This window comes from Orycteropus afer, unplaced genomic scaffold (genome assembly GCF_000298275.1).
Source record: "Orycteropus afer afer isolate SDZICR_OR568_19922 unplaced genomic scaffold, OryAfe1.0 scaffold00275, whole genome shotgun sequence".
Lineage (NCBI taxonomy): Eukaryota > Metazoa > Chordata > Mammalia > Tubulidentata > Orycteropodidae > Orycteropus > Orycteropus afer.
The window spans coordinates 3,490,857-3,502,622 of record NW_006921862.1 but is presented as its reverse complement, the minus strand read 5'-3'; the positions used below and the strand labels follow the sequence as shown (position 1 = coordinate 3,502,622).

Genomic DNA, 11,766 nt, shown 5'->3' with positions numbered 1-11,766 from the left:
TTGTTGTTATGTGCCGTCGAGTCGGCCCCGACTCATAGCGACCCCTCCTTGGGTTTCCGAGGCAGTATCACTACGGAAGTAGGATTGCCCAACCGGCATGTGTATAGTGATCCCGATTAGGAATGGAATCCTGATTCAGGAGAAGCCAGCTTTTCCAAGGTCTCCCTTACTCCGGGGCCCAGAAGCGTCTCATTATGAGGGGCGACTAAGGGCACAGACGGGACGGCCCCCAACGAGCCAGTGTAAAATCTGTTAACCAGTTACCCTAAAGTGGATTGTGACTACTGGCAACCCCGTATAAAAGGAACATAATGATTTTCCTACCGTTTATTTATTCTTATCAGTTATTTGAGAACCTCTGCAGGCGCAATGGTTAAGGCATTCGGTTGCTAACTAAAAGGCTGGCAGTTCAAACTCACCAGCCCATAGAGACACCACCTGGGAAACCCAAGGAAGGAGGTGGTTGATGGTAGGAGAGGGGTCGGCAAGGGAAAGAAGTTGTTGTTGTTAATGTGCCATGCAGTGGGACCCGACTCAGCGATCCCTCCTTGGGTTTCCAAAGCGGTATCACTACGGAAGTAGATTGCCCAACCTTCCTCCTGAGGAGTGGCTGGTGGGTTTGAACGCTAGCCTTCTGATTAGCAGTCAAGTGCCTTAGGCACTAGGCTACCAGAGTTCCTTAGGGAAAGAAGAGAGTAAGCATATAAACAGTTCTTTATGAATGCTGTATATGGAAAGAGTGCTTGGAGCAAACTACAGTTCAGGAGAGAATTTCCGGTTTAGGTGGTGTATTAATTTCTTACTGTTATAAAAATTTCCCACAAAATTAGTGGCTTAAAATAATGCGAATTTATGATTTTACAATCCTGCTCGTCAGAAGGTCAGAATGAGTCTACTTAGATTAAAACTGAAAGGAGTACTGGTGATGCAATGGTTAAGTGAGCTCAACTACAAACTATTGGTGCCCACCAGCCACTCTGCTCCAAGCTTTGTAAGAGAAAACTATAGCAGTCTGCTTCTGTAAAGATAAAACCAAACCCACAGCTATCTACTAGATTCCAACTCATAGCGACCCAAATTGGGTGTTCTGGTTACCCATTGCTGGTCTGACAAGAAATATACCACAAACGGGATGGCCTTAGTGAACAGGAGTTTATTCTTACAATTTGGAGGCTTTAAGTCCAAGTTCAAGTGCCAGGCTCTAGGGGCTGGGTGAAAGCCCCTCAACGTTGGGGTCCAGCTCTTCCTCCTGTTCCCAGCCCACTGGAGCTAGAGGCATTTCTTCACTCAGACAGCTGCTGGCTGCTGAGGCTGAGAAGCCCCAAGTTCGAAAAGTAAAAAGGCACAGTCCCAATATTACCAAACCACACAGCAGGCCATTAACTTAAGTACATTGTAATTCCCAAGGTTGGCAGAGCATAGCAGGCTGCTGGGCAACGACACGGCTACACGCAGGGTCCAAGCGTGCCACAGGCTAGAGACCATTCTTAAAGCTTCTCTCCTTATAAACAGAAAGCAGACTACATACCCAAAGGCAACTACTCAGCTGCTCATAGTTGATTCCACCATGGAGTTGATTACCAGTCTCATCATGGGGAATACTACATCCAGCTGCCCAGCCACTCAACCAGGCCTAGCCAAGTTGACACCCAAACATAACCACCACATTGGCTTTCATAATCGTTTGCTTTCTTCATGGATGTTCTTGATGTCATCCCACAACTTGTCTGGTTTTCAGTCACTGGTGTTAAATGCATCAAATCTATTCTTCAGATGGTCTCTAAATTCAGGTAGGATATAATCAAGGTCATATTTTGCCTTGTGGACTTGTTTTAATTGTCTTCAGCTTCAACTTGAACTTGCATATGAGCAATTGATGGTCTGTTCCACAGTCAGCTCCTGGCCTTATTTTGACTGAAGATACTGAGCTTTTCCATCACCTCTTTTCACAGATGTATTCAATCTGGCAAGGTATATATGTTGTATAGCTGCCACTTATGTTGCAAAAAGGTACTTGCAGTGACTAAGTTGTTGGTCATGCAAAATTCTATCATGAGATCTCTGGTGTCATTTCCATCATCAAGGCCATATTTTCCCATTACTGATGATTTGTCTTTGTTTCCAACTTTTGCATTCCAGTCACTAGTGATAATCAATACATCCTGATTGCATGTTTTGTCAGTCTTAGATTGCAGAACTTGGTAAAAATGATCAGTTTCTTCATCTATGTAGTTGGTGCCTAAATTTGAACAATAGTAGTATTAACTGGTCTTCCTTATAGGCATATGGATGTCATCCTATCACTGACAGCATTGTACTTCAGGATAGCTCTTGAAGCATTCTTTGTGACGATGAATGCCATCCCATTCCTCTTCAAGTTGTCATTCCTGGCAGAGTAGATCATATGATTGCCTGATTAAAAATGGCCAGTACCTGTCTGTCCATTTCAGCTCACTGATGCCTAGGATATCAATCTTTATGCATTCCATTTCATTTTTGACCCCAATTATCCTACATTCATACTTTGTACATTCTACATTCTGATGATTAATAGATGTTTGCAGCTGTTTCCTCCCATTGCTAGTCATGCCCCATTAGCAGATGAAGGTCCCCAAAGTTTTACTCCAGTCACATCATTAAGGTCAACTCTACTTTGAGAAGGCCACTCTTCCCCAGTCATAATTTGAATGTCTTCCAATCTGAGGGGCTCATCTTCCCGCACTATATCAGGCAGTGTTTCACTGTTATCATAAGGTTTTCAATGGCCAATTTTTCAGAAGTGGATGGCTTCATCCTCCTTCCCAGTCTATCTTAGTCTGGAAGCTCTGATGAAACCTGTCCACCACTGGTGACCCTGCTGGTATTTGAAATACTGGTGGCATAGCCTCCAGGCTCACGGCAACACACAAGCCACCGCAGATGACAAACTGACAGATGAGTGGTGGAGAGACACGTTAAAGAAAGTGAAATGTATTTCCTCTTCTCCCTGACATGAGTTAGTTCTTTCTGGTGCACTTGAAACTACATCATTTTTGCACTTGGCACATAAGCCTTTGGCTCCCCACAGACACATAAAGCCAGTTTAGAATGTCCATGTTACAATTCAATTGCCAGGTTTAAGTCAGAATTGGACCAACTTCCAAAAGAGATCATTGAGGGCTATCAGCCTAGGCATTCACTCTGTACATTTTATGTTTTTGCAGAGACTAATAGAAAGAGAGGGAGCTCTGGTAGCATAGTGCCTAAGGCACCTGACTGCTAACCAGAAGGCTGGCTCTTCAAACCTCCCAGCCACTCCTTGGAAGGAAGGCTGGGCAATCTACTTCTGTAGTGATACCACCTCGGAAACCCAAGGAGAGGTTGCTATGAATCGGATCCAACTCAACAGCAGTGTGTTTGGTTTTGGTTTTAGATGATGCTGGATGCTGTACCACTGTATTTCACATACCAGCAGGGTCAGCCATGATGGACAGGTTTCAACAGAGCTTCCCGACTAAGACTATGAAGAAGAACCAGGTGATTCACTTCTGAAAAGTAGTTGCTGAAAACCTAATGGATTACAACAGGTTATTGTCCTATGTAATGCTGAAAATGATCTCTAAGTTGGAAGGCTCTCAAAGTACACGGTGGCTGCAGCAATGGACTCGAGCACACCTACAATCATTGAGGTGGTGTGACATTGAGCCATGTTCTATTCTGTCATGTATGGGATTGCCCTGGAGCCGGTTCAAAGGCAAGGAGCAACGATTCTCTTTAAAACATCATGTCATTTAAATTCCTTAGTAACAAATTTAAAATTTTTGCTTCTGTGTCATAGGTTTTGATTTGAGAACTATGTTTTCAAATATGCATCTTCTGGCTATATTTTATAAAAAAGAGAACATTTTGGCCTCACCCATTCTTCCTCCAAGTCACTTTTATTTGCGTTATAAATGTATGTTATGCAAATTTCCTGTAATAGGGAATGGAAGACCAGTTGTGATTTTTGGCCAACAATCCTTCTGTAGGTTTAAATTTCACAGCTAAATTGTCCAATTAAAATAAACACTTTTCTTTCCATCACACTTCAAAATCTCCTGGGGCAAGTTATGGTAGAAGAGGGGTACTTTTAGGGGGAAACTGTGGGGAGGAGATGGATTTTGTGATGCCTTACTAATGAACTTGAACAAAAAGGATATTGATATTGATATTGCCAATGTGGGCATGAGAAGGGATGCAACTTTTGAAAACCATACTGTAGACACATATATTGTAATTCTTACCAAAAATTAATGTTTAATATCATATTAGATTTTTTTCTTCCTTTTCCGACCTTAGGGACATCAGAAATAGATTGGTTCCTAATACATTCTCAGCTTTGGTCCATGCATGGTGTGGTTTTATTAACATATGTGTGTATTTATCTATGATAATATTGTTAGGTGCGGTTGAGTCAGTTCTGACTCATAATGACCCCATGTACAACAGAACGAAATGTGACCTGGGCCTGAGCCGTCCTCAAAATAGTAGGTATGTCTGAGCCATTGTCCAGTCTGAGGGGCTTTTCCTTTTAGCCCTGTAGCACACATTGCTCTGCTGCTGTCCATAGGATTTTTATAGCTGCTTTTTTTTTTTTCTTCTTGGAAGTAGATCACCAGATACTTCTTCCTAGTCTGTCTTGGTTTGTAAGCTCCACTGAAGCCTATTCACCATGGTTGACCCTGCTAGTACCTGAAATATCTATAGCATACTTTCCAGCCTCATAGCAACATGAAAGCCAGCACAGTATGACAAACTGACAGATGAATGGTGGAAACCCATTGCCCTACCATTGATTTTGACACATACCCATTGCTGTCCATTCAGTCAATTTTGATTCATAGTGACTCTATAAAACAGTGAGCACCCATAATCCCATCACCTGACAGATAGCCTACATCTAATTCTATAGTTTCTTCTCCATCCTTCCTCCTTTTTCACCCTCACCTGAGAGACTATCATTCTGAACTTCGTATTCATCATTTCCTTGCTTTTCATTTAATATAATTATAACGACTTCTTGTATATTCCTAAAACATGCGTGCTTGCATTTAAGCTGTTTTCAACTTTTGAAAATGGTGTCAGTCTGCAGATAATCTTTTGAGACTTAAAGTTTTCCCTTAACATTGTTATGGTTTCTTTATATTGCTGTGGGTCACTGAACTATTCTTTTTGAATGTTGTATTGTATTATTATGAGAATATACTACTCATTATCTTGAATTTACTGGAATTTACTCATTATCTTGTTGATAGTGATTCAGTTGTTTTCAAGTTATTGTAAACTGAGTGGTGTGTAGCTGTTTCTTTAAATCAAAATGAAAAAGTCTGCTTATTGAAATAAAAGATGTAAAATGTTAAAGCCATCGAGTCGGCCCCGACTCATAGTGACCCCTCCTTGGGTTTCCGAGGCAGTATCACTACGGAAGTAGGATTGCCCAACCTTCCTTCCGGGGAGTGGCTGGTGGGTTTGAACCACCAGCCTTCTGGTTAGCAGTCAAGTGCCTTAGGCACTATGCTACCAGAGCTCCCAACATTTAAACTGGAAACTGTAAATCTCTCTGTATCAGATCCCCAGAGACAACCAATATTATGGTTTGAGATATCTTTTTCCTGACTTTCTTTTTTTAAATATAATATATAACTAAATACACTTATCCTTAATATAAAAACAAAACCAAATTCACTGCTGTCAAGTTGGTTCCAACTCACAGCAACCCCTCCTTGGGTTTCTGAGGCAGTATCTCTAGGGGAGTAGATTGCCCAATCTTCCTTCTGAGGAGTGGCTGGTGGGTTTGAAGTGTACATATTACTATTTTAAACAAAAATGAAGTCCATAACTTTTTTTTCCATAACAATATCTCATGGATAGTGTTGTCATTACATATAAATTTAATTTTTTTTTAGTAGCTCTTCACTATTGTATTTTATAATTTATTCCACAAATTGCCAACTGATGGGACATTTTCGTTATTTTCAGTTTTCTGTTACACACAATCTTGCAATACAGATTCTTACACATACAACTTTGGACATTAATCTGATCATTTCCTTAAGATAATTTCCAAAGAACAGAATTGCTGGATTGAAGGGCATGGATTTTTATTTTTATCTATCAGTTTATTTGTTTGTTCTTGTTGGATATAGCCAGATTGCCCCCCAAAAAGATAAATTACATTTTTATCACAGTATAGAGTCCAGAGCAGGAAGCACCTAGTTCAACCTGAGGTTCAAGAGGGACTTCCTGTAGGAGGTGATCCTGGAACTGAGTCAAGATGAAACACAGTCAACAAAGGAACAAATAATCTGCCGGGAGCCAGGACCAGAGAGAACTCGGGGGTGATTGCTCCACTGGGTTTATTTGTATCCGCCCTCTCCAACACTGGGCGTCCTTGCTATTTAAAATCTTTGCGAAAAGAATTACTTCTTTTTTTTAAAAAAAAAACTTTATCTATCAGAACGTCTTTCTAACCCACTTCCTGGTCTACAGAAAACTGGAACAATGGCTACCGACACTGTTCCCTCGGAGATCATAGAAAGAGAACGAAAAAAGTTGCTTGAAATCCTCCAGCAAGATCCTGATTCTATCTTAGACACGTTAACCTCTCGGAAGCTGATTTCTGAGGAGGAGTATGAGAGTCTGGAGAATATTACTGATCCCCTGAAGAAAAGTCGAAAGCTGCTAATTTTGGTGCAGAAAAAGGGAGAAGTGAGCTGTCTGCATTTTCTCAAGTATTTAGTTAGTACTTTCCCGGAGTCAGCTGCCATTTGGAACTTAAATTTAAGGCTTGGTAAGTTGAATTTTTGCACTCTTTGGGGGCGCGGGGGTGGGGTGGGGCAGATGAGGGGACAGATTTTCTGAAAAAGGAAATGATCACTTCTTAGGGTCATATTTCTTGCTATTCTTCTCCTTTGAAGATAAAGTAGTTTCCCTGTCACTAATGGTCTTCAATGAAATAAGATATCAGGAAAAAGTGTCCAAATTTTAAAAAGCAGGAAACAACATTGATTTAGGGAATTGATAGCTTGTTCGTACTATAAAACTCGCACTTGTTTTAGTGCAATTACAAACTGATCATTGTTGGAGCAGCTACATCTTGAACTACTCACGGTTAGAAAGAGAATGCTGTTAATGACCACACAGTCTGTAGTTTCTTTATCTAGTTAGTGAACTCACAGACATTAACAGCCCCAAAACCACACAACGCGTTGTGAAAACAGCCATTTTGAAAATAGGGGAAAAATAATTTTTAGCATACTTAGATGCTGAATCAGTAACTTCATTTTCTTTGTGAAAAGAATGCCAGCAGAACCCAGTATTCTGCAATTCGGATGCTAATTATTGAATGTTCAAAGACAGGGGCCGAGGGGATAAGGGAATGTTGTTATGTGCCCTCGCTCGAGTTGGACCTAACTCATAGCGACCCCTCCTTGGGTTTCTGAGGCGGTATCATAAGGAAGTACATTGCCTAACCTTCCTTCCCAGCAGTGGCTGGTGGGGGGTAAGGGAATAGTTTTCCCAAAGTCAGTTGTTCAGCACAGCTGTGGATAGCAGCTATGGTGGCGTAGTTGTTAAAGCATTTAGCTGCTAACCAAAACGTCTGCGGTACCAACCCATCCTGGGGGAAGATGGAGCAGCCTGCTTCTGCAAAAATGTATGGCCTTGGAAATTCTATGGGGCTTTTCCACTGCGCTGTAGGGCGTTTTGAGTCAGAGTGGGCTTGATGGCGGTTGGTTGGTTGGTTCTGTAGATGATTATCACTAGAGGTTGATACAGCTCCTTTTCTAGGAATCTTAACAATATTCAGGATCGTTGTTGTTGTTATGTGCCATCCAGTCGGACCAGACTCACAGCGACCCCACCTTGGGTTTCTGAGGTAGTATCACTACGGAAGTAGATTGCCCCATCTTCCCTCCAGGAGTGGCTGGTGGGTTTGAACCGCCAGCCTTCTGGTTAGCAGTCAAGTGCCTTAGGCACTACAGTACCAGAGCTCCCAATATTCAGGATTATCTTCAGAGAATACATTAGAGGGGTATAGACCTGATAAAATGGTGAATGTTGATGGACCTTAATGTAGGACATGACTTACTTGCTTAGAAAATAGATTTTATTATTTCTAGGGCCTGCTATTCCAACTTAGAGCTACTTACTTCCTGATTAGAAATTCAGCTCAGAGTCCATTAGCAGTGGCTGCAGAAACATTGAATTGGGTGTAGATCACAGTAAATCTGTGTGCAAGCACTGTTCACAGAGTTAAAGTTTTCTGGTTTACTTATTTGAAGTTGCTATGGAAGGTCACTCCTCGGAAGGAAGGTTGGGCAATCTACTTCCGTGGTGATACTGCCTCGGAAACCCATGGAGGGGTCATTATGAGTTGGGTCCGACTCCAAGGCACATGACAACATGGAAGACCCAGGGAAGCTCTGGTAGTGTAGTGCCTAAGGCACCTGATTGCTAACCAGAAAGCTGGCGGTTCAAACACACCTACCACTCCTCAGAAGGAAGGTTGGGCAGTCTACTTCCATAGTGATACCATCTCAGAAACCCAAGGAGGGGTTGCTATGAGTTGGATGCAGTTCGATAGCAGTGAGTTTGGCTTTTGGTGTGAAAGACCCAAACTAGGGAGCAAGGCAGGGTGATATTTGACTTTTTCTCAGTGGGAGAAAGAAAATTCTTATAGCTGATTTGGTGCCATGCAAGTTGTGAAGGAGGTGGTGGGTAGTCCTATCCTTAGAGAAATGAAGAGGAGGGATGATTCTTTGAGGCTCAGAAAGACAAGTTATTAAATTTCTGTTATTAATTTGGAAACACAAAACAAACAAAAACCTTTTTGTCCTTTTCAGAATTTTTAAAACAGGAGACTGTAGAACCTTGTCAACCTGTGAGGATAAACAAGAATTCAGATGATGCTTTTTTCTCTGGGAAGAAACTACCTGAGAATCCTCAGGTTACAGTGCCCTTCAAAGAGAAAGGACTATTGGATATGGAAATCTCTGAGTCTTTCAAGGATAAGAAAATTAGTGACAGGGAAACTGCTTTCTCTTCAAAGGAGAAGAATGAGAAGGAATATGACACATCAAAAGACTCAATCTCACATGCAGTTGAGGATGTTGAATATGAAGTTCCATCAGCTATTGCATATTTAAGGGATGAACAGAGGTACGAGGAAACAGATGATTCTTTATACTTGGGAAAAGAAGAGTATCTAGAATCTGTTGGATACCCTGAAGATGCAGAAGCCACTGCAGAAGAGAAGGACAGTCATGGTGCAGAGCATGTGGTATATGATGGCAAAGAGGACTCTGAGTATTCTGAAACTACAGGATTCTCTGATGAGGAGCAGCTTTACGAGGAGTCAGAAACCGGCATGTTACTGGAGGAGAAAAGTATGGAAGGTATGGGAATGTCGGCATTTGAGGTGTATAGTTTAGTTAAGCAGCAGCTTATTTTTAGGTTGCTTAGACATAATGGGGAGAAGGGATGAGGGAGAGCACCAGATGCCAGCAGAAAAGCAGTGACTCAGAAATACCTTGTGTCTCTTGAACCTGGCATCTGCTCAGAGGGGGGTGTTGATAGTGGGGAGCACCCAGGATCTATGACATGGTGGACAGTACAAGCTGATGTAAATATTTATTGTCAGCTTATAGACTTCTACAGTCATCTTCCATCATGCATATCATTTTTGGGTTACCTCTGTTTCTCAGATTAAAGTATTTTATTCATTTTAGCACTTTTGTGACCCATAGAATATGGGAAAATTGGGCCTTACTCTTGAAGTAGAGAAAATCAGGAGAGGAATTTGTAGTGAATAGGTAAGATCCCCAGATATTGTTATTAGGGCTGATCCTGTCCATATATTGCCATGATAAGGAAAATTATATCAGTCTCTTGAATTTGAATATTTTAAAATAACTTTTAATAAATAACTTTATTGAGGAATAGTTTACATGTAATAACATGCACTCATTTTAAGTGGATATTTTTATAAGTTTTTATACATTTATATAAGACTACCATGATTAAAATACAGAATAGTTCCATCTCCCCAAAAAGTTCCCTCTGTTCCATTCCAGACTACCTTTCTCCCCTCCCTGGGTTACAAGCAAACACTAGACTGCTTTGTACAAGTCTCTGTGAACATGTAATCTCAATTCTTATGGATAAATATCTAGAATTGGAATTGCTAGGTCATATGGAAAAAATATATTTTAAATATGATTTATTTTTGTTGAGGTTGAGAATATATATGGCAGAATGTACACCACTAATTTCTACATGTACATTTCAGCAACATTGATTATATTCTTCGAGTTGTGCGACCATTCTCCCCTCCTTTTCTGAGTTGTTCCTCCCCCATTAACGTAAACTCGCTGGCTCTGACGTTCCAATCTAATCTTTCAAGGTGCTGTTGTCAATTTGATCCCATATAGAGAGTTCCTACAAAAGCATAATACTCAAGGCATACTTTATTTTTACTAGTTAAGCTAAAGTATTTGTTGGTTTTGAGAAGACTTCAGGGGATATTTTTAGTTTAAGGTTTAAAGATTATTTCAGGGCAATATCTTCAGGGGTTCATCCAGCCTCCATGGCTTCAGAAATTCTGGGGTCCATGAGAATTTGAAATTGTGTTCTGTATCTTTCCCCTTTTGATCAGTATTCTTATATTGAATCTTTGCTCAAAATGTTTAGTAAGGGTAGCTGGGCACCATCCACTTCTGGTCTCATGGCAAAGTAGGCAGTTGTTCATGGAGGCAACTAGCTACACATTCCCTTTTCTCCTCTTGTTCCTCGCTCCCATTCTTCGTCTGTTGCTCCAGGCAATGGAAACCAATTGTTGTGCCTAGGATTGTTGCTTCAGGCTTTTAAGACCTCAGGCACTACATAATGAACTAGGAGGTAGAACAGAAGCACTGAAATGTTCTTAGGCCAATTAACTGGTAGGTCCCATGAGACCATGGCCCTGAACCACCAAACCAAAGAACTAAAACCCAGGAGATATTTGGTTGTACATAAGCAGCATCAGTAGCTACTTTTTTTTTTTTTTTTTCCCGGTCTTTGTTGTAAATTTATCTGTCACATAACTTTTGCCATTGAATTTGAGTATTTCTAATACAAATTCAAAGTATTAGAAGTACTTCATTTGAAAGGATATTGTCTTGGGAAGTTTCTCAGTAGAGAATGGGAAGGCAGCAACAAGCTCTTAGCTCTTAGTAGCAGTAGCAGCAGGCAGCTCACTGCTGTCGAGTCGATCCCGACTCATAGTGACCCCTCCTTGGGTTTCTGAGGTGGTACCACTACAAAAGTAGATTGCCTAACCTGGCTTCTGAGGAGTGGCTGGTGGGTTTGAACCGCCAGCCTTCTGGTTAGCAGTCAGATACCTTAGGCACTACATAGAGAATAGGAAATAGAGAATGGGAAAGTAGTTACCAGCTCATAATTGGTCCTGGGGGCTCATAATCCAGTTCTCCCTAGCTTGGAAAAGAGTGATTTCCTCCTCTTGCCCCATTCCCATACACCTTCCCAACACATGGTTTCTTTTAGGTCACATTGATTTTTATTTATTTGTTTTAGTTATTGCATAAACCAAGACCAAACCATACCATTGAGTTGAACTGTATTCCATGGGGTTTTCAGTGGCTGATTTTTCTAAAGTAGATCTCTAGACCTTTCTTCTTAGGCATCTCTGAGTGGACTCAAACTGCCAACCTTTCAGTTAGCAGCCAGCTGATTAACTGTTTACACCACTTA

General features: G+C 41.1%; 2 protein-coding genes across 2 annotated transcripts in view; one reads left to right on the top strand and one right to left on the bottom strand.

Moving 5' to 3' along the window:
• The window catches only part of RPL37 (ribosomal protein L37), an 8,270-nt gene extending 3,290 nt beyond the window's left edge, over positions 1-4,980 (bottom strand). Inside the window, exon 1 of the mRNA XM_007950539.2 lies at positions 4,966-4,980. Within this exon, the coding sequence (XP_007948730.1) occupies positions 4,966-4,980 (15 nt within the window). The remainder of the gene's footprint in view (positions 1-4,965) is intronic.
• A 1,539-nt stretch (positions 4,981-6,519) lies between these two features.
• CARD6 (caspase recruitment domain family member 6) overlaps positions 6,520-11,766 on the top strand; it is a 15,839-nt gene continuing 10,592 nt past the window's right edge. The window contains exons 1-2 of the mRNA XM_007950538.1: positions 6,520-6,808; positions 8,862-9,413. Coding sequence (XP_007948729.1) covers positions 6,520-6,808; positions 8,862-9,413 — 841 coding nt within the window. The remainder of the gene's footprint in view (positions 6,809-8,861; positions 9,414-11,766) is intronic.